This window comes from Brachypodium distachyon, chromosome 2 (assembly GCF_000005505.3).
Source record: "Brachypodium distachyon strain Bd21 chromosome 2, Brachypodium_distachyon_v3.0, whole genome shotgun sequence".
NCBI lineage: Eukaryota > Viridiplantae > Streptophyta > Magnoliopsida > Poales > Poaceae > Brachypodium > Brachypodium distachyon.
The window spans coordinates 1257045-1278395 of record NC_016132.3 but is presented as its reverse complement, the minus strand read 5'-3'; the positions used below and the strand labels follow the sequence as shown (position 1 = coordinate 1278395).

Genomic DNA, 21351 nt, shown 5'->3' with positions numbered 1-21351 from the left:
ATAGGAGGGAGCATGATTCTAGTATTAATTTGAATCGTACCAAAAAGGTTTCATCACACAAATTCAAGCATAACTTAACTTGCAGTGCCAGCGTTTGTTTTGTGCCCACTGCCCCACTGGCAGGTTCTTTCCTCTCCTTGGAGGCAGACGACAGTTAAAACATGATCTTTCCTTTGCCCTCTCAGCGGAGCTTATTGTATGCCCTGGATACCCTAAAGCCCGCATTGCAACGTTCTCAAGATAAAGAACATGTGAAATGATTATCATATTATTCTTTCCTCAGCTGAAACTTGTACCTTACTTCGTGACATGGGTGTCTTCAGACGAACAGATTGGTTACACTCAACAACAAAAAACAACAGCATCGTGCAGCTGGTTTATGAAAATTACATAGGGATACATGTTACAAGCGGTAAAGGTATCTTCTAAAAAAGACAAAAGGGGTAGAGGAAAACACAATGCATATGATTCATGAAATCTCGCAGCTCAAAAATGCCAGTAATTATTAACTGCTACTACAACATCACAAAAATAACTTCACACCAGCATCCCTGTATTCCCAGAGCCTCACAAAATCAGACACGTGGGAAGAGTGACAGAGGAGTTCTTCCTGAATTGCAAGAAAGAATGCAACCCGAGACGAATGGTGTGGGCAAACTTGGACAACAATAGCAAAGAATAAAAAGTGCAGCCACGGCCTGTGGAAAACCGCAACCATGCGGACAAGTGCAGGCACCGTTTAGCCCAAACCAATACCGCAGCCCAGGCATGATAACACAAGAAGAGCACCTATTGTTGCACCAGTTTCCAGACACGGACGCATGCATCCTCACCGGCAGTGACCAGAGTATCATTGTCAGCAAATGTCAGCCCATGGACTCCACCAAGATGAGCTCCCTTGATGGTGATGCGACTGGATGCTGGCTTGTCTATGTCATATACAATTGCACAGGTGTCTATCGAGCCAGTGGCTACCAAACGACTGTCAGGTGACCAAGCCAGGCAGTTTATCCGAGCTGTGTGGAACAACATGTTCTTGAGCTTGATCTGTTGAAGAAAACAATGTTAGATGCAGTATAATCCAGATAGGCTACAAAGCAAGGAAGTTGAAGTTGGCAACAGTAATTTAGGTAAAGCAGGTATTGGACATTGCTCAATTGTAATAGGCATATAACCTTCCGTCAATCCTTGCATAAATAATAGCATATTTTCAGTAATCTGGTGCCCAACAAACCTTATAAAATGGTAACTATAAATATTCGGCTTGCACCATTTCAAGTAGTCAAGAAGACATGGTTAGTAAATTCACGAGTTTTGTTTAAGGCAAAAAACATCAACAGAAGCCTAAAGGCAAAAACAACAGGGAACTGAAGTAATTTCTATTTCAAAACAGGTTCAATCACCCAAATATGACTACAACATGGATTTCTCAGCAGAGATGTAACGAATAACACAGAGTCAACCGACAGAAAGGGCACATCCAGAACTAGGACAAAAAAATGGGGTTATATTCCTAACGAGAAACATTTCGAGGGCATATCTGTATCTGGAACCAGACTAAATTTTAGGGACATATTCTGACCCAATAACAAGAATGTCTAGCATCCATTATTGAGCAAGTAGAAAATGGTGAAAGTTAAAATGACAGTACCTCTCGAGTTGCCCGATCCCACGCAACAGCTTCCCTGTTGGCATCAGCAGAAGCAAACATGGAAACATCTGGCGAATAATGTATAGTCGTAATAGGACCACGGTGCTTTTCAAGTACTGCCTCTTCTGTAAGCGTATCCCCACTGATGGAATAGATACGTAATTTCCCATCTTGCGCACCCACGATAGCTTCAGTGCCATCTGGTGAAACAGTAGAGGAAGTGATAGTATAATTAACTTTGGTTGTGGAAGTGATATTTGACTTGTGCAGCAATACGATCGCAGAATCAGTGGTAATCAATGCTAATTCAGGTTGTTGGATTGCAACACATAAAGCATTTGGTTGACCTCCAACATCTACTGATTCAGCATCCCCACACTGATCTCCATTAAGAGGAATCCTGAAGACCTGCTTTCAAGAACAAAAACATAAGTTCCTCATCATAACCAAGCCTAACCATTGTCTACACATAAAAAAAGCGTTGAAAAGCTTAAACTCAGTTGTTATTTTGACAGAATTGATAAAGATTAATGACATGGGACATTACCAACAGAACACATTTACATTATAATCTTTTATCATCTCCGGAATCAATTACTACGCATCAAGGCGGAAACACAAACTTCATGGGGGCTACTAAACTTGTATTTTCCATCCAGCAATCTCAAAGTTCAATAACTAAAATCCCACGGATAGATACCATCCATATTCAATAACGAGATTTATATATATATATATATATATATATATATATATATATATATATATATATATATATATATATATATTATTAGAGTCTTAGTATTGACCTTGTTATCATATCCTGAAGTGATCAGCTCCTCTTCTGCTGCAATAAAGCATTTGATCTGGGTGTTGTTCTTACGAATCAACCTCCCACCATACCCAAAACCCTGTATCCATCTTATGATGACACCATCATAGCTTGTAGTCAGCATAGTTCTTGGGTTACTTTGAGGCAAAAAGGTCAGAGCACTGACAGTCTTCAAATGTCCTGCAAATGTTACTGGCTCTTTGTCTGGATTGCTTGCAGAGAAGATATTAAATGTCCCACCAAGAGAGACTGTAACAAGATGATCATTCTGCCAGAGGCAACCCACAAGCATGTCATCAACACCACCTGTACCATTACAAACCAGAGTTCTATTCAATTTCCCACTTGCATCCTCCATGATATCCCATACTTTCGCAGTTTTATCAGCAGAAACTGTTAGAACCTAACGGGACGAGCAACAAAGAGATTGCCATTAGAAATACATACACAATATCAAAATATAAAATTACTTCACATATAAACAAAGCCCAATCTCAATGGACCAGAAACTGGAGATAGTATGGATGGTACAGTAATTGATAACAGGGAACAACTCATATCAAGATTACTTGTTTACTGTCAGGACTCCAGCTAACAGCATATATGCTACCAGAGTGTATGCCTTCACTGGATAGCTCTCCAATCTTGTCTCCAGTTTTCCCATCGTATATTAAACCCTTCTTATCTGAACTCACAGTGATAAACTTGCTTCCATCAGGCGCATAGCGGATACAGTTAACAAAGTTAGTGTGATCCCTGAAATTTTAACGAAACAGGCAAATAAGTGCAAGAAAGGAAATAAATTACAAGATGAAGTATTGGTCCATAGCAGATAAACTAAGTATTTGTGAAATATGCAGCCAACATGATTCCTACATAGCCTGTACATTAGTGTGAAACATTATACTATGAACCTGAGGAAGCAGGGAGCAATATGGAGAATCTAATTACCCCAATGCATATTGTTTTCCGCCACCATACTCAAGCATAAGCACAATTCATCGGATTCAGCTGTCACAGAACTTATAGGTGCAACAAGTAAAACACTATCTCTACATAGTCCGCAGAGGAAACCAGCGGGAAAAAAATGTCACCATTGATGCCAAAAACAACAGCGTTTATCAAAACATAGGCTCTGCAGATAAACCTAGAGATATACTAACACCGACTACTGTATGCTTTACCTTGACTGTTCAGCATTACAGTTCAAATAAGCAAAGTTATGTAAGGTTGTGATTGCAAAAGTCACAGGTGAATTAGGACTATTATTGTATGCAAAACTAGACAAGGAAAGTATATCTATAAACATTAAACATCAGTAGATGTGACATATGTCCCTTTTTTAAGACTGGATATATATAGAGGCCAATGAGAGGTTGATGCATGCGCACGTAACGTGCATCAAGTAAATCTCTCTTGTGTATGGGAAAAGATAAGAAAGATAAAAGAAAACAAACCTTGGGAGCTCAAAAACTCCAAAAACACATTTTCCAGTAGGCATGAAAGTAGTGAAGTATGTACGGAAGCAATCACTGCTGACCTTATTGAATGCTTGAATTTGAATGGTGGTCCTTCATAGAAATTCGCTAGAAAATCTTCACCGCATGTCACAATGCGAAATGGTCGTGTTGGCTTAAAGTCACAACTCAAAACTCTCTTCGAGTGTCCATCAAAGTCACCGACGGTGCTGCCAGAGTCCCACCTATACATTTCAGAGGATTTAGCATAAGACAATATACCAGAAGTGAGGAAACACATAAGAGATTCATGATACAATGAACTTCTGAGTGACAACTGCTTTCCATGTAAGCACGGCGTGTATGTCCAGTTCCGATGCTAACAAAAATCACTATGATCACAAATTAGAAAATTCGTCTTAAGTGAAACCCAATGCCAATGGCATGTATTTTTTTTTCTAATCATCATCTTCTAACCAATCAAAATGGGAGGGAGCATATCCCTAATACCATCACAAATCACCCTGATTATCTAAAGGAAAAAATTCTCACAGAATACATCCATAAATTGACTTCTTAGTAACAGATTACACCAACAATTTGTGTTACCCACCTTCTGACCATAATCATTACAGATGGGGGAAAGGTGGATCATCACATACTTCTCAGCGAATTGATCGTTAAGTATATATAACACATATCTTTCTAATCTACAGCTTCCACGCAAAAATAATAATGGAGAGGACGTTAACCCACTATCTCGATCATAAATCACCCCCCAGATACATTGAGATAAAATCTAGACCGAAACCATTCGTTCGATGTATCCTTAATGCCAGATCATGAGAACAAATTTCGCATACCCAATCCCCAAATCCCTCAACGTTACCGATATTAGAAGGTGAGTATGCGTGGTTCCCTTACATGAACGCGCGGACCAGGGACTTGCCCTTGCCATCCCCGGAGACGACGATGCGGAGGCCATCGGGGGACCAGCGGAGGTCGTCGACGCGTCCGGAGATGGGGCGGAACTCGGCCTTGAGGGCGCGGTCGCCGTAGCGGCCCCAGACTCGGACGCAGCCGGAGGCGTCCGCGGAGGCGACCCACTCGCCGTTGGGGGAGAAGCGGGCGACGGTGGTCGGGTAGGCGTGGTCCGTGTAGGCCCAGGCGTCGAGCGGCGTGTCGAGGCGGCGGATGATGACGCTCCGGCCGGCGCAGTAGGCGATCGTGTCCGTCTTCGGGTCGCCCCCCAGGAGGATCCCCCGCCCGCGCTCCGTCGCCGGCGAGCACGCGTACGTCTCCTGCAGCTGCGCCATTTTTATCTCTCTCCCTCTCTCCTCCTTGGCTTGATCTGGGAGGTCGCGGCGAGTGGGATGGGAGTGCAAGGAAAGGGGTGGTTATACGGTTTACGGCATGTGTTGGCGTTCCGTAGCAATTTCCTCGTGCCACTGACCGCTAGGGTCGGAAGCTGTGGGACCCAATATTCAGTCAGAGCCAACCAATGAGTCCGGCCCTGGAGGGAGGAGGGGTGGATGATAAAATGAATAAAATATTTATATTGAATGAACGGTCACTTCTTCGTCTCTGGGACTGAACAATCTGCCGGCTTGGGAAGACAGATCATGTCACGTGTATTGTATGTTGACAATTTTATTACGTGGCGTGACGACTTTATTTTCGTATGATGTCGATCTGTGAGGTTAACAACTTTAGTTATGTGTTGGTGGCAATTTTAATTCTATGAGGATGTCAACATTGATGGGTAGCAACTTTACCACTGTCACCAGCATAAATATATTGTAAGTATCCAATCCACAATTATTGAAGCAATTAAATAAGGGTAGAAACTGCACTGAGAAAACATCACAATAACCATGTTCTTGGTTCCCAGAACGAACAGAAATATCAAGAAATAGTTTCCTAAACGGAAGCCGTAACCGGCACTAGTTCTTCAACTTTGTGGTTTTCACTAATTTGTGCCAAGCTTGTAAATTTGACGAGTAATCATCGTCTTAATTTGCAGTTTTTTCCGTCTCAGTTTTTGATCTAATAATGTTTGACACTTTTGTATTGCCGGCCATGCTAACAAAATGCAACTCTCTTGCTAAACATGCATTGACTACCTAATCTGCCGTTAATATAACTAGACTTGTATGATGCCACAGAGTGATTATTTGGCTCAGTGAGTCACCGGGCGTGTCTGCATCCAAGCCGCCTCACCCGTTGCCAACAACCAGTGACTGTCGCCGTCAATCCGGCACGTGCCGGAAAAGGTGACTACAACTTGGACTTTGCTGTCATTCTTCGTTCGAGGTTAATCCGGCCATGAAATCCATCAGACTGGACTGTTTCGTGTCGGAGTAAGCTAATGGCCAAACGTCGGCGTCAATCCGGCACGCGCCGGAAAAAGGTGACACAGCTTGGAATTTTGGTGAAGGCATTTTTGTCGATAGCGCGGCACATCTGACTGACGTCGAGGTGGCCGGAGTTGGCAGCGTTCCTTATCAGATCCTAGCTACTCCATGGATCGCCTGCTATATATATATAAACCTGGCTCACCCACTGTGTCATCTCTAACTTACTCTACCAATCAATGCATCAATCTAATCCAACCATGTCCGGCGGCGACGGCACGGCACCGCCGCCGCACGTGGTGGAGGATTTGCTGGGCGTGGTCCAGCTGCTCAGCGACGGCTCCGTGATCCGCGGCGACGAGTCCGTGCTCTCGCCGCCGGAGCAGCAGTTTCCGGACGTCCCCGGCGTGGAGTGGAAGGACGTGGCGTACCACGCGGCGCACGGCCTCAAGGCCCGCGTGTACAGGCCGTCGGAGAAGAAGACGAAGCTCCCGGTGCTCGTCTACTTCCACGGCGGGGGCTACTGCATCGGCTCCTACGCGCAGCCGCCGTTTCACGCCTTCTGCCTCCGCGCCGCCGCCGAGCTCCCCGCCCTCGTGCTCTCCGTCCAGTACCGCCTCGCCCCCGAGCACCGCCTCCCCGCCGCCGTCCACGACGGCGCCGACTTCCTCTCCTGGCTCCGCGCCCAAGCCGAGACCGGCGGCGCCGCGGAGGACACGTGGCTCGCCGAGTCGGCCGACTTCGCCCGCACCTTCGTCTCCGGCGTCTCCGCCGGCGCCAACCTGGCCCACCACGTCACCGTCCAGAACGCCGCCACCTCGGCATCCCCAGCGCGGCTGCGGATAGCGGGGCTCGTCCTGCTCTCCGCGTTCTTCGGCGGGGTCCGGCGCACGCCGGCCGAGACGGCCCTGTCACCGGCTGACGTGTCCCTGACGGTGGACGTGGCCGACCAGCTCTGGCGCCTGGCGCTGCCGGCGGGGGCCACCAGGGACCACCCGCTGGCCAGCCCGGAGATCCCGGAGGCGGTGGAGCTCCCGCCGGTGCTCGTCGTGGCGCCTGGCCGCGACGTGCTCCGCGACCGCGTGCTGGGGTACGCCGCGAGGCTGGGGGAGATGGGGAAGGCCGTCGAGGTCGTCAGGTTCGATGACGAGCAGCACGGCTTCTCCGTCCTCCGCCCCTTCGGCGTCGCCGCCGACGAGTTGATGCGGGTGCTCAGGCGCTTCTTGTATTACCGCCCAACTGACTAAGGCCATGGCGTCTGTTGCTGAGCTCCTGATGCTTCTACTCAACGTCGTAAACGTATGGAGTACTTTGATAGCTCCGGGAATAATCAGAGTAGAACTGCATTCTGATAGTAGCATGCGTGTTGTGTAATTATTATACACTAGTGTTTCAGTTATTGTGCAGTGTAGAAATCTGCTTCCAGTTTTCTGTTATGTTTAGATGTGTTTGTTGTATACTGGTTGCTTGCGATTCAGTTCAATTGTAAGCACAATCGAAATAAAGATTGCTAGTAGTAAAATATATGAAAATAACAAAAAGAACTTCATTGTCCCAGTTCTTCAATTATTGAGTTTGAAGAGAAACACTAGCGATAAAAAAATCTCATAAAAAAATTGTAACTCTTTTAACAAGGAGAAGGTATAAAATATATTTACGGGGGATATCAAAATAAACTACCAACTCTCTATATATATTTTAATAAAAATTTACAATTTGTTTTTTCAGAGTTTTTTTAGAGCATTCAGAGAATTTTTCCTGTGTGCGAAATAATGGAAGAAGAAGAAGAACAACAACAGGAGAAAAACATTTCCTCCTATGTTGGGCCGTATTTGGATAACTCAGGGCCTCTCCACCCACCAGCTATAACTCAATCAGGCCCATATCCATCTCCACTCTGTTTTCTTCTCCTTTCTCCCGGGGGTCCTCTAAAACCCTTTTCCTGTTTTCCAACCTCCATGGGCGCCTCATGGTAGTAGCGCACTAGCACCACTCCCACCCACATGGCTCGCCGCCTCCTCGCCCGCCACCTCGCCCCGCACCTCCGCCTCACCGCGCGGTGTCCCGCGGCCCCTTCCTACTCGCCGGCCCTCGCCGTTATGCGCTTCAGAACCGGCGGCCCGATATCACGCCCCCCAGCCTGGGCGGCTCCCCAAGGTGCGGCTTCTCCGAATTCGACCCCTCCATATGCCCCTTCCCCTCTTCCCTCTGCTTATAGGACGGATACCGTGAGCTTTATTGTGGCAGTGCCACTACCACCTGCAAGCAACTCTGCAAGCGCTTTCTGAATTCCGATATTACCACGCAGTGAGACATGCGTGCTGGCACGTTCTAGTGTCGTGTAGGTGTACAGGTTGGTTGGTTGATCTGTATAGTTAAACCTATTGGTCGGAGCCCCAGGCAGTAGGAACTGCATGGCCTATGCTTGCTAAATTTGGTTCTGCTGTGTGACTTGAGGGTTGAGAAGAAATAATGTAAGCTGAAACTCTTTCTGTCAATACATCTCTGTATAAGTCTCATGTTAAATCATGTTATACTTATTTTATTTGAATTCAGATGAGAGACATATGATTCCCTTAGTCGCAGATGCGAATTAGATAAAGCGTAACTTTTGAGTACCTACTGATGAAATGGAAAATCACTCATATGATCTTTCAGCAATCAAGTGTTCTTGTAAATTATTCCGTTTCACATTCTTTTACTTTTGGGCATTTGTGAATTACCCGAGGCACTTGCTGCATATGAGCAGGGTGTTTTATTGGAAGTAATATGTATCTTTATCGCATTGAATCATAAGAGTACCTTTTAGATGAAGGAACACCAGCTCCCTGTTTCATTCCAGAAATCAACAAGTTCACAGTGTTGTCTCGAGAGGTTCCCAGCGAACAGATACAGCAGAACAAACCAAGTTACCACTACTGAACTACCACCAGAACAAATAAACTGCCTGATACAAAAATTTCAGCGTACAGGACAAATGACCAGATAGCATATAAAACGACAACACCTTCCAGGAGAACGCAGATTGTTCATCGTCCAAGCGAAGCAAACCCCAACCACGAGCTTTGCTTAGAGCTTATGCTGCTACTTTCTTCAGGCTCTGCGAACCTTGGACCATATTGTCCCGAGCTTTGCGTTAATAAAAACCAGCCCATTAATCAAGCCAATGACACATAGAGAAAAATCACATTAGTTGGATCTCCAGGATACTTTCTTTGAAAGCAAATAGCATTTCTAGCTTTCCAAATAGTCCAACAAGGTGCTGCTACTACTACAACAACCAAACTTTGAATAAAATCAGAGAATATTCTTCTCCATTCTTGTATATGTTCTATAGATTTCGGGTATCCATTAAAACCAAAATAACAGTACACCACTCGCCAAAAATATTTGGCCACTGGACACTCCAGGAACAGATGATTAACAATCATAAGAGTACCATGTTGCCTTCCTTCTAGTCAATGCTTAGGCTGTTGCTCTTTATGAGTCCAGCGATTTTGCATTTATTCACTTGTTGTTATATTAAAGATATGCCTGATACCTTACCAAATGCTCACATGATCTAATAGAAGACACACTGGATGATATTGTTCATGTCAATGAATAATTCATATGGAATCTTTGCTGAGTACAATTGTCTGCCTGCATCATCTTTGTCCAGGAACACGTTTCTTTGCTGATGATCATTCACACTACGATCTGTTTGGTAAAAGAAGGCCGGGTGATGAAGAGTTTAGGAAAGCTTGGCAAGAGAATGTTGACGAGGAGGACTACCTGTGGACAGCTAGTGAGGATGAGGAGGATGGGGAAGAAAATGATACAAAAATGGAGAGGGAAATTAAGAAAGTGAAGAAGCAAGCCAAGGAAAATGCAAATCTTATTGATGCTGATGACAGTGACGAGTTACGAAGTATATGCCCTGAGAGCGATGAAGATGATATGAATCTCTGGAGTGGCAGTGAAGAGGATGATGATAATGATATCCCTACTGAGGCACACCCCAACGAGCGCAGTGATTCATACATAGATAAGGTGTTTGAATTTGACGAGACACCTAAATATCGCACAATCTCTGAGCTGTTAAAAGCTGAGAAGGAACCGCCAGAGCTGTCTCCAGGAAAGCAAGCAAGAAAACTTGCTGTAGAAAATGCTCTCAAGAAGTTGAAGAAAGGACCTGATGGACGCTACATTAACGTATTTGATGTTGTCACTGATATAGATATCCTGATTGGAGCATTTGAGAACATTGTTTCAGGGCCAGAATACGCAGAGCTGCGGGAGGGTGGACCAAAGAAGCTCAATATACAGTTCTTTAAGGATATACAAGCACGCATGAGAGACCCAAATTTCAAATTTTCTCCAGAGTTAAAGCTAAAGCCAAAGAGTAAGTTGGTGCCTAAGAAAAAGTGGCAGAAAGCACAGGCAAGGAAGAGGAAAAATGACAAACGTTGAGCTGACTAACACACAGTAATGTATTTCTGTTCTTCCTCCAAATGACGGATACATTACCTGTAGTGTTATTCACAATGAGTATCTTCTGTAACATAACATAAGTACCTAAGAAAAGCATCTATGTCCATATCATTATGATGTATGTTCTGTTTGGCAATCAATTGAGGTTCTGAATTCAGTAGTCTATCTTAGTTCAACAACCAGGGAGCACGATTCTAGCCGTTTACACTTTACATTGTAATGGTGAGTCCAAGGGCTGTAGTAATATATACCAAAGGAAATGTAACCCAAGTTTCTTCCAATGGCTTGGAGCTAGGTGTGGAATGATGCACACAAATTGTTGTTCTAGCATACTTTCCTTTTATTTAAGACAACCAATCAATTTTCTTTAAATTACTTATTCGATATATGAGTTGGATCAACAATAGAAATAGAGTACCACTGTAGTTTCTACTGTCACTGGTGTTGCTGCTGAGGATTACAGAGTACAGATTTTACAACTCAGACATGTATTTCTACATCAATAGAAGCTTCAAACACTTATCTTTCTTCTTTCGGGGCAGCAGTTTCACTTGCATAATCGTGCCATACATAGTAGATATTTGTGCGTTGCACCGTTTTAAACTGGAGCCTCTGCAGGAATGGATTGCTTTTCTTAGGCTGCCTTTTCTTTCTTTTTTTGGTGTGTATATGGAGATGCCTGTGAATGAGGAAATGCAGATGTACAACTTGCTATTGTTTTTAATGTGGTACACCTGTGCACTTGAAAGATTATATGCTTATCATCTGGCCTGTGTCCAAACTTGAAACAACCTGTTTTAGGCAATTAAAGTATGATCCAAATTCCAAAGCCACCTCTTTGATTTGCGTACCGCTGGCACGCATACTAACATGTCATTCCCCTACACCATGTTTGATAGGTTGGCCATGGACATATTCAGTTTGCATGTAGAAAAAGTTAAATTTATGCTAGAACAGCCCAAAGCTGCTCAACCTGGCTTGCTTTCCTTTGCCAGCTGAATCAGATTGCCTTATAGTAAGAGTGCACATAACATGGTGGTGAAAGGTTATGTGTGTGCATAATTTAGTATCAATAGCTGAACTTATTGAGCTTTCAGTATGATATCCTTTACTCTGTACCAACCAGTACAGAGTTAATACAAGAAGTTACCTTCTTAGCATACTTGATTAGTGAAATCGACAATGATAGTCGAGGTTTGATTGATTAATTTATTTTCGAAAATGGAATAGGGTTGATCTGGAAGACCATGGGACTGTTGAAGGGTAACATGCAAATATTTTACATGGATTTGTTAAATTCCGACTTTCAGGAAGAGGAATTGATCAAAGCAAAGGAAGCTTCGTGTGGAATCATGCAGGTGAGTGCTCGTGCCCTCCTTGTAGTTAATCTTATTTTATCCACTCATCTGGCCTCAATTACAGCTCCATCCATATTAAATTGTACACAAACAGTATTATAAGATTCACCGTGCTAAGCTTCTTATCTGGAAGCATGAGCGGCGAATCAATATTTAAATTGTTGAGTCTTCTGTTACTGTTCAAATGCTATTAGTAGGGCCTGGAAAGCATATTGCTCTGAGGTTTCCCCTGTATCGGTAATGTGGTCGGCTGGCTTCACAGCCTATCCTTCCTTTGTTTAAAGCTGTCAGACTATTTTTGTGGAGAAACGTGGTTTTATCTTTTAACTTTTATGATATAAAGCAAAAGCGACAATTCACTGAAGATTCATCTACGGATTTTAGGTTATAAAAGACATGTTGCTTTAAATCAAGTAGGTCTCTTTAATCATTTTTGGACCAGGAGTGCTTTCGTCAAGATTGTATTTTCACAATTATGACTTAACCATTTATTTATTGTTGCTTATCATAGGATATATGTCATTGAGATTTCTGTTCCTGCTTAATCATTAGAGCTAGTTTTGCTGACCTAGCTGGGATTTCAGTTCGCTTATTACTTCATTAAGGCAATATTAATTGAAGGCAAACCTTTTCTTCACCGCAGTCTTCAAAATTCCAGAAACGAGCAACCTCACTGCAGTTTTTAAATGTTGGTGCTTTAGTACTTCAAAATTCCCCAATTTAGAATTTTCACAAATATATAACTGTACAGCTATCACCCAAATATCATAGCTCTGAAACGAACTCTAGCGTGCCTAAACAGGTGAATGCTGCATTCCAGAAAGAAACGTCATCACCTGCCCCAATGGACCTTTGCTTTCTTGTTCAAGTTGCAGGGGCCATTTTCTCGGTAGTTGCAAGCACCAATTCACTGTGCCTCACAGCTGCAGGTCAAAAAGACATGCCCCCATGGTACTCCTCCGCAGGCCTGACTGTCTCAAAGCCCCCTCCCTCCTGAACATTAGTTTCTCCTTTTCATGCCGCTGCTCTGTCATCATAATCCCTTGTACTAAAAGCAAGTAATAACCTACTCTATTGATATACCAAGGCTGCATGCTAAAGTCTAAAGATGATCTTTTGTGTTTAAGTTTACTGTGCTTGGCTTTCCATGCCTCAGGCCTCAGCTGAGTTCCAGCTTTTGTCCACTGCTTTCTGTATTCTGGTCCCTCATACTCGTTGATGAGAGGTCGGCTGTACGTGGGTCTCACATGTGTGTGGGGGAAGGGAATATGTTGACTGAAATGACGAGAAAGCTTTATCTCAACTTCACCAGCATGGTAGTACCACGGCAGTGTCTACCTTCCATCTTTTTCTGCTTGGGAAAAACTTCTTTCCCACAAAGTGAGTATGCTGGGTACAAATAAGGGAAGTGTCTCATATCTTTTGTTACTTCTCGAAAGGAAAGAAAGCGGGGTTTGTGATCTAGATTTGGCTTGTTTGGTGGCTGCATATCGTTTTGTCCTCTATCATTTTGATTTAGGACCATCAGTTTGGTGAGATGGGAATGTGGGCTGGGGAATTTAATAACTTGCTCCTGGGGATCAGTGAGCTTGTTAATGCGTGTATTCTCGGATAACTTAGCTGGTAACTTATCATAGAAATGGCTTTACCTTGTATTCCATCCTCAATACAAGGAATTTCTCCTCCTGCAGGTACCTTTGCACGATACAGTTACTACTATATGCTAAGCTTTGTCCTTGTATCCTGCCCAATTCATGGAATCTCTTCTCCTGCAGGCAGCTTTGCACGTTGCTATTACTACTATGCTATCATCTGGATCTTGCGTTGAGTTGACCATCATTGCTGTAGGTATGTGTGCCTGCAAGCCCGTGTAAGTATTGGAATATTATACACATTGTCGGTTCAATTTTAACCCATCCATCGAGGTTTAAACAAATATGTGTATGGCAATTTCTCTTCCCGAGAACCCTGTACATTCTTAAAAAGGGAACTCAATTTGTCTACCATGTACTACTCGCCTTTGTGGTTCGTAACAGTTACATAACTACTTGAAATAACGAGTTTTAAAAATTGTACTTGAAGAACAGATAACCTGTGCATAAAAGGTTCTTAAGAACATCTATCATGGATAGCTGGGGTTGTGAATTCCATCTTTTGCACCACGATCACCAGTCACAAAGATACCAGTTGCAAGCGTATTACTGCCAAAATGAAACTTATAAACCTCTGCTAGCAGCTTTAGAATTATCACCTCATATTTGTTTTCCTTAGCACTTGTGTTTCTTTGGTCCATTTGGTGGGTGCATTATGACATCTGTACTATAGTCTGACAAAACCGAAAAGGACTGACGAGGAAATCAGAATTTATTTTGGTTAGGGACCAATGTGCTCATGAATGGAGCTACAATCATTCTGGTCTGCATTCATTTTCAACCACCTTTACCAGCATAAACATACATAATGAAATTTGTTCATAATTGTCATCTTTGGTTTTTAGAAGGTCACGATTTGTTGTTGTTTTCAAACCTCCAATGGAATCCTCCTCCCTTGCAAATCGTTCGTGAATTGCTTACAGGTGTGCGAGCTTCCTCTTGGTTCTTGGAATCTATTTGCACTAAATAACTGCTCTCCCATTCACCAAGCAATATTTCCCCACCTAGGACATACTGCCCTGAAAAATTGTTTAGTCTCAAATACACTGCCATGTCTTAAATTTTCCAGTCCAGTCCGCTGTACTTAATCTAGTTAATGTTTGTTTTCTGTTCACATGGCATGCTCACTAGCTCCACTCATAGGTCATCATCATCTTTAGAGACGTGGGACAACTTCTGCCAGCGGTATAGCACCCCTAGGTTGACAGCTAACAGTGTATTAGCTCACCGTTTAGTCTGATTCCATGCTCGCCGTTCGCAGCATAGAAATCCACAATCACAATTACCAGATATACAAAGCATGACAAGCCAGGCAGGGCAAAGCACTAGGCAGTCAAAGATATCATCACACTACACTGTTTGATGATCCTCCGAAGTGCCACTACTTTCAAACACCACATCTAAGTCAACATCCACGATTCATTCTTGATACAGGAGAAAACATAAGGGCAGTAAAATACTAGTAAAAAAAGAGCAGTACGACTGCATCACCATTCTTCATTACCCAACCTCTACATTGTAACACTGCTAACTACAATCCTACATGACAACACAACCCTTGGTATTCTCATCACTGAACATGGTCTCGACTTCCCCATTGCCGGCCTGATGGTAACCAGAGCTGCCAGGTTGTTGGTAGTAGTAGCTGTATGGGTTGTAGTAGGCGGTGTAAGGGCTGATCTGAGGCGATCGGTGGTACATCATCTGTGGCTGAGGCTGCGGCTGATGCATCATCATGTTGTTGTTCAGGCCTCTCAGATTGTTCATCATCGCTGCAGCCGCTGCTGGGTTATTATGGTACCCCTGCATGCTTGCCATGAGGTTGTTGTTCTGCTGCTGCTGGAGGTGTTGCTGTTGAAGCCCTCCGTAACCGGTCGCAGCATAGGATGGGTGGCTGAAGCCGCCAGTGTAGCCTTGTAAGCCAGGAGCTGCACTGCCTGCCCCCAGGCCATGGTTGAGGCCCATCATGCCATTGATGGCACTAGTGTTCTTCTGAGCACCATTCCCCATCTTGGCATTTGCAGCAGCCGCCATGTTGATCATATTAGCATTCTTCTGGTTCTGGTGATGGTTGTTCTGATGGTGGTTGCCCGCTCCTGCGCCGCCTCCACCACCTTTCTTGCCATTGGCATTGCTTTGGTTATTGTTTACATTGGCACTGTTGCCGTTCTTGTTCTTGGCATTGGCTGCTGCCGTAGCATGCTGCCTGAGGAAGCTGAGCTGGTTCATCTTGTCTCCAAGGAAGCCAAGGTCATCGTCCTCATAGTCATCCTCAAACTCATCATCATCGTCATCGTACATGTCATCATCCTCTGAGCTCAGCTCATGGAGCTGGTTCTTGTTGTGCTGGCTCTTGAAGGCCTTGAGGCCCTGCATGAGGCTTCCAACTCCACCATGCTTGCCCTGGTCCTTCTGGTTGTTGTTGTTCTTGTTGTGGCCATCCTTGCTTGGATTGGCAGCTTGCTTCTGATTCTGCTGCTGCTGCTGCTTCTGCTGGTTGTTACCCTTGTGGCCCTGGTTGCTGCTGCCCTTCTGATGTGACCACAGCTCTGCATGCTTGCCTCCTCTGGTGAGCTTCCTGATCAATGTCTCAGAGTCCACATTGCCAGTCACCGTGACCTTATGGTTGTCCACATCTATGGCCACTGAGTAGACGCCTGCAACAGGAAAGCAGAGAGTTCACAGGCTGCTCGTGAACTATGGTATGGTAATTACAAAGACTGGTCACCAATTATGGATCACAAGATGTAGGCTTGTGCAGTGAGTGGGGCTCATTCCTCTCAGCCGTTTGTGAGATTTGACACAAGAATTACCTCAACTACATGACCGAGTTTGGCCCTATTCACTAGCTTGGTGTTATACAGATCAGCTCAAGCTTGTGAACAAGTTTAGGTGTTCTTGTTTCTCTTATCCTCTAACTTGCTACATCAATTTGGTCTGAAGTCTGAACATTAGCATTCATGAAAAGCAGAGGTTTCTTGTCTTGCGGTAAATGCATTTGGCAAGACTCGGGGGGTGCTTTCAGATGCAAGTGGACAAAGCTTCCAAGCTTTTATAGCCAAGCAGAACAGAAGGTATTTATTTACAACAAAGTGGGTGTCAAGAAAAAGGAGTGCTATAAGTCTATAACAAGTACCAGCTTAGACCACTAGAACGGCACAAGCGCAGGAACCAACAGAGGGTAATATGGAGGATTGGAGGGTAGAAACTTGGACAAAGCTGTGTTACCTTCAATCTTCTGAAGCGACTTCTTCACCTTGTGCTTGCACCCATCACAGTGTATGTTCACCCTCAGGACATGGGTCTGCAGGAAAGCAAACAAGTCCCCCCAAGAACAGTTGAGCCCTCAAGCACCCAGAACACAAACTCGCCCTATAGAGAAAGAAACACTGAAACAGAGAGGGAGGGAGGGAGAGAGAGGTACCTGGATCTTGACCAGCTTGAAATCCTCATCTTTAGTCATTCTGCAGAGCACTGTTTGCAAGCTATGCAAGATTGGGAGAGAGGGAGGGGGAAGAGGTGGATGGAGGAGAAGAGGGAGCGGGAGCAGAGCAGTGGCTAGTGGAGGAGTGGGGAAGTGATGGTGGTGCTTCTTGTACCGTTGCAGCAGGAGAAGCCACCACCTCTTCCCTGCATTTAAGAATGGGTTCTCTTCTACTCACTCCTCTCTCTACTTGTGCTTCCTACTACTCTTCTACACCTCCAGGCTCCTGCTCTCTCCTCTTCTATATAATCTCACTGGCCCTCCCACATGGGTGAGGGGGCCTTCTCTTCACCCTCTCCTGCCCCACCATCGTGGTAAAATTATATTGCAAGGTTTGTACTACGTACATCCTCTCTCTTCTCTCGTTAGGATAGTGTGGTAAAATATCACTTTTGTAGTGTCTCCAGGACATTGTCTGTGCTAAAGAGACTGGGAAGGCCTGCGTGCTTTGAAGTTTGGACTTGGCAGAAAAAAACTATCGGTGCCATAAAATTATATGAGGTACGCTATGCGGTCCAGTGAACTAAATATCTCTACGTGGATGGGTGTTGTACACGTGTAGCAGCTGACTGAATAGTATTAGCTGCTGAAGAAAGAACTGCTGCTTGGGTGGTGGCTCAGGCTCACTGTGTGTTAAATTCCTTAGCTAGAGTACGACATAACTAGACTTATTATGGCTTGATTAGAGTACACTTACCTGCTTGAGGCTTTAAAAACTGAGATCGGTTTAATTAGCCACTAATATACAGTAAGCCTCTCTTTTTGCTGTCCCATTAAGAAAAGCCTATCTTTTGCTGTGGATGGAAGATTCATGGTACCATAAAGTTGTCACTTTTATTATTCAGAGACTTCAAATATCTGGCTAAGTGAACGAACCATACTTTTTAGAGCCACAAAGGTCCACAACCTTGATGTCTGCTGCTGCTTATAGACTATAGAGTGCTAGCTCAAACATAAAATCATATGGAAATGAAAAGTTATTATTATATATCCTTAAATGTAAAAATGACCACTGTACTTTCTGAACCAAACCACAGTGTAACCACACACTGATTGATGAAAATGTGCTCTCAACACAAAAGTGTGCTAATCTTACCATCCTTTTTTCAGGGCATTTGCTGGCTTACAATCTAGGATGATCGCCACCTTGCCGGGCTATCGATGGAACAGTTTTTCTTCAAGCAATATGAAAAAAAACAACGGCCATGTTCGTACCAGATGGAAATACTAACATGGGCCCCACATGTCGGTCTTGCAACAGTGTCAGAGCTCGCTGTGGGCCCAGTGGAGCTAGCTAGCTTTTGCATGCACGCATGCATGCAATGAACAAACACACAAGGAGGAACAGAGAGAGCAGGTGGGCGATGGAGGCTTTTAATACTGCTGGATAGGTTGCATAGCTGGTGGTAGCAGCAGCAAGCAAGGAGCGGAGAGGAAGGAATTGATGGAAGGCAGAGAGAGGTGTGGTGAAAAAGGAAACAGCGACTTGACGACGGACTCCTCCTCCTTCACCTATCATCAGTTCATCACTGGACACTGGCCTTGCTTTCTTGCTCCCAAGATTTACACTCTCCAGTAGTCCAGTAGCATCGCACGATGCTCTCCTGCCTTCTTGCTGCTGCTGCTGGAGATTTGATTTTCGCTCCACGTTATCCAGTGGTTGCTATGGAAGATACTACACCGGTGTGTACGTAGCTGGCATCCGGAATTCAAGGATATGATACCACTAGTCATCTACTGCATGGCTGCTAGCTACTCCTCCAGTCAAGTCCAGCGAGCAAGTGCGTACGTACTCCTGGATGTATGTACTATACTTTGGAGCTTGTGCTACCTGCATGGAGATCTGATCCTGACCTACATTGCTCTATTTTACCGGTTTGTGGAAAAACATGCTTTTGGATGTTCTGAAACGAATGCAGTTTCTTTGCACTGTTAGTTATGTTGCACTGAACATGCTCAGTTGGTTTGTGTGTCATTTAGGAACCCAGCAGTGGATAGGTTTACTACTGCTACCAAGATTTCAGAAGATCCTTTTCTTTTCGAATCCATTGTTTCAGAAGATCTGTTGAAACAGAAGCGCATGATACATCATGATTCTTAGAAGGCAGCTAAAGGGCAGAACCAAGTCCCGGCTCTTCATTAATTCGTCTTCGGTTAACAAGCCAGGAGCGTATTTAGTTTTTCTCCTCTGGTAAGCATTTAGACGTATGTGGATCATTTTTCGCAGTCTTTTTTTTTTGCTAAACATTTCAATGCGTGCGCATCACAACACAGGGCAGTGGCTGGGGCATATGGAGGATAGCATTGCGCTGAACTGTTCCAGCACTGGTGCCACAGCAGGAGGTGAGGTGATCCAAACAAACTCTTTACTGGTCTGCTAATTAAATTTTTCGAGCGTGCAGGCCTGCTGCTCTCCAACGGGTAAAAAAGGAACAGGGTGGGATCCACGGATGCAGTGTCCCCTAGTGACAGTTTGGCTGCTTGGAGTGAGTGTCCTCTGCACAGTATTATGATGATGTTACTGCTACTTATTACCACCACCATCCTGTGCTGTTGAAAGCTGATGAAGGAGGTACAGTAATAAGTGTGGGAAAAAAAATACTAAAGCGAGATGGGAGAAGATGAGAATGCGTAGGCCCCTTGACAACACCCAAGAGTGACTGGGTTTTTGTGCTGGATTTCAGGGCTTGCTTTTGGCATCTCTCTGTTGGCCATGGCTGGCTGCAGCTGCAAGCCTACAAATGGACGAGATTAACATGTCTTATTCCATGTGCCCACAGCTGCACACCCAAGCCTTTTGGATCCATCTGCCCGTTGCCTATGTTTTCTCTGTCGCTTTTTCCTTGTCGAATTGGATGGGAATGGACGGTCTGGATGAAGACACGCATACATCTCCCCGACCAAACGCACACCAGGGAGGCTGCTTAAGAAGCAAATGTCTTTGCTGAAGCATAAAACAAGGGGCTACACAAAACAGATCGATGAAAGCTTCTTCCGAGACTAAACAACTTGAGATGGTTTAACCGATTGCAGAGGTGAGGTGATGCCTGTTGCAGCTATAGGTTCTTCCATCTGCAGCAGCTAAGCTATTTATTGCAGGGCATTCTGCACTGCAGCGTCTGCATTTCATTTCACTGGATTTCTTGCTCGCCCGGCAATCTGGCAAAGGAAGGAAAGCAAGGCTGATTTGAGAGAGTGCAGCAGAGGTGGAGTGTCCGAACAGATCTGAGAGAAAAGGAATTGAAGCGAGAGGTGCACCATGGGTCCTGTTGGAAAAGACCAAACAGTGGAGGTACGTACTAGTAGCAGCAGGATTAAATTTTGGCGTCCATCGCTGCAGTCACGTCCATGCATGCTGATGCTGTTCAAGACTTCAATCTGATGTGATGTGTAGTAATGGATTACAAAGAGTTTCTAGGGAGGGAGGGTTGGATTTTTGGATATCTATTCTATTCATTCCCCCGGTCGACGTGATGGGATTACAAAGGTTAGTTTTCAGTTGGAGCATCATGATGTTGTCTCCTTCCTGTTGGCCGCTCAAGCTTCAGGTTGTTTCTTAATCTCCAGAGTAATCCATACTGCTAGTAAGTAATATTGTTACATGTCTGCCTGGACTATATCGTACAGCAAATTGAACCGGCAACAGATCAGACCACGGACGTCACATGCAGTTGCAGTCTTGCATATGCAGCACAGGCTGCACATCACACAAGATCTGTATGAACCTTGCATGAACTGGTCTTTTTGGGCAGAATTGTATGTCCGCATTCTCCAGGCTCCAGCACACGTATAATTCGTGCTCGTTTCATCATCTCATACCTGGACAATAATAATGTCCCTCTCATGGAGGGGTGTGAATATCAGGCAGGCTAGCTAGCTACGTATTGTAGCAGCAGGGGAGGCGACAATGCCATGTACTGTAACTGTACTGAGCTGTAGTACATGCATGCACGCCGAAGTCGCCATGGACGAAACAAACTTTTCAAAAAGGAAAAGAAATCGCCATGGAAGGAAGGAGGAAGGTGCAGTGGCAATTTTGTCCTGCCTTGTTTGCCATAGGGCAATGGCGCCCTATCTGGCTAGCTTGTGC

The 21351-nt window shown here is 44.6% G+C and overlaps 4 protein-coding genes across 17 annotated transcripts; 2 read left to right on the top strand and 2 right to left on the bottom strand.

Annotated features, from left to right (window-relative positions):
* Positions 1-318: 318 nt before the first annotated feature.
* On the bottom strand, positions 319-5319 carry LOC100844672 (actin-interacting protein 1-2). The gene is made up of 6 exons (XM_003567837.4): positions 4865-5319; positions 4024-4185; positions 3053-3239; positions 2461-2886; positions 1652-2059; positions 319-1047 (listed from the first exon to the last, which is right to left on the bottom strand). The coding sequence occupies exons 1-6, from the start codon at positions 5254-5256 to the stop codon at positions 790-792; spliced, it is 1833 nt and encodes a 610-aa protein (XP_003567885.2). The 5' UTR covers positions 5257-5319; the 3' UTR covers positions 319-789.
* A 1179-nt stretch (positions 5320-6498) lies between these two features.
* LOC100824894 (probable carboxylesterase 15) lies at positions 6499-7860 on the top strand. The gene has a single exon (XM_003565232.4). The coding sequence runs from the start codon at positions 6534-6536 to the stop codon at positions 7539-7541; it is 1008 nt and encodes a 335-aa protein (XP_003565280.2). The 5' UTR covers positions 6499-6533; the 3' UTR covers positions 7542-7860.
* A 351-nt stretch (positions 7861-8211) lies between these two features.
* On the top strand, positions 8212-21047 carry LOC104582478. 14 transcript variants are annotated; one of them, XR_002963771.1, is made up of 7 exons: positions 8212-8451; positions 9956-10761; positions 11998-12125; positions 13901-13973; positions 18372-19452; positions 19536-20296; positions 20361-21047. XR_002963771.1 is itself a non-coding variant. In XM_003567810.4 (2 exons), the coding sequence occupies exons 1-2, from the start codon at positions 8298-8300 to the stop codon at positions 10744-10746; spliced, it is 945 nt and encodes a 314-aa protein (XP_003567858.1). In that variant the 5' UTR covers positions 8212-8297; the 3' UTR covers positions 10747-11048. The 14 variants fall into 14 exon arrangements, 1 of the variants encoding a protein (XP_003567858.1); XR_002963775.1 differs by having other exon boundaries at positions 13901-13995; XR_002963776.1 differs by having other exon boundaries at positions 13817-13973.
* LOC100834605 (heavy metal-associated isoprenylated plant protein 37) lies at positions 15130-17494 on the bottom strand. Its single transcript, XM_003567805.4, has 3 exons — positions 17202-17494; positions 17006-17081; positions 15130-16434 (listed from the first exon to the last, which is right to left on the bottom strand). Exons 1-3 carry the CDS (start codon positions 17238-17240, stop codon positions 15317-15319), a joined length of 1233 nt encoding a protein of 410 aa, XP_003567853.1. The 5' UTR covers positions 17241-17494; the 3' UTR covers positions 15130-15316.
* Positions 21048-21351: the final 304 nt, after the last annotated feature.

Excerpts from the sequence above, each read along its gene's own strand:
- LOC100824894 (XM_003565232.4), top strand. The coding sequence starts at position 6,534 with ATGCATCAATCTAATCCAACCATGTCCGGCGGCGACGGCACGGCACCG.
- LOC100844672 (XM_003567837.4), bottom strand. The coding sequence starts at position 5,256 with ATGGCGCAGCTGCAGGAGACGTACGCGTGCTCGCCGGCGACGGAGCGC. Across the intron at positions 3,240-4,023 it reads AAATTCAAGCATTCAATAAG|GGATCACACTAACTTTGTTA; the intron begins GTCAGCAGTGAT and ends TTAAAATTTCAG. Across the intron at positions 1,048-1,651 it reads GGGATCGGGCAACTCGAGAG|ATCAAGCTCAAGAACATGTT; the intron begins GTACTGTCATTT and ends TTTCTTCAACAG.
- LOC100834605 (XM_003567805.4), bottom strand. The coding sequence starts at position 17,240 with ATGACTAAAGATGAGGATTTCAAGCTGGTCAAGATCCAG. Across the intron at positions 17,082-17,201 it reads TCAAGCTGGTCAAGATCCAG|ACCCATGTCCTGAGGGTGAA; the intron begins GTACCTCTCTCT and ends GCTTTCCTGCAG. Across the intron at positions 16,435-17,005 it reads GTCGCTTCAGAAGATTGAAG|GCGTCTACTCAGTGGCCATA; the intron begins GTAACACAGCTT and ends TTCCTGTTGCAG.
- LOC104582478 (XM_003567810.4), top strand. The coding sequence starts at position 8,298 with ATGGCTCGCCGCCTCCTCGCCCGCCACCTCGCCCCGCACCTCCGCCTC. Across the intron at positions 8,452-9,955 it reads AGCCTGGGCGGCTCCCCAAG|GAACACGTTTCTTTGCTGAT; the intron begins GTGCGGCTTCTC and ends ATCTTTGTCCAG.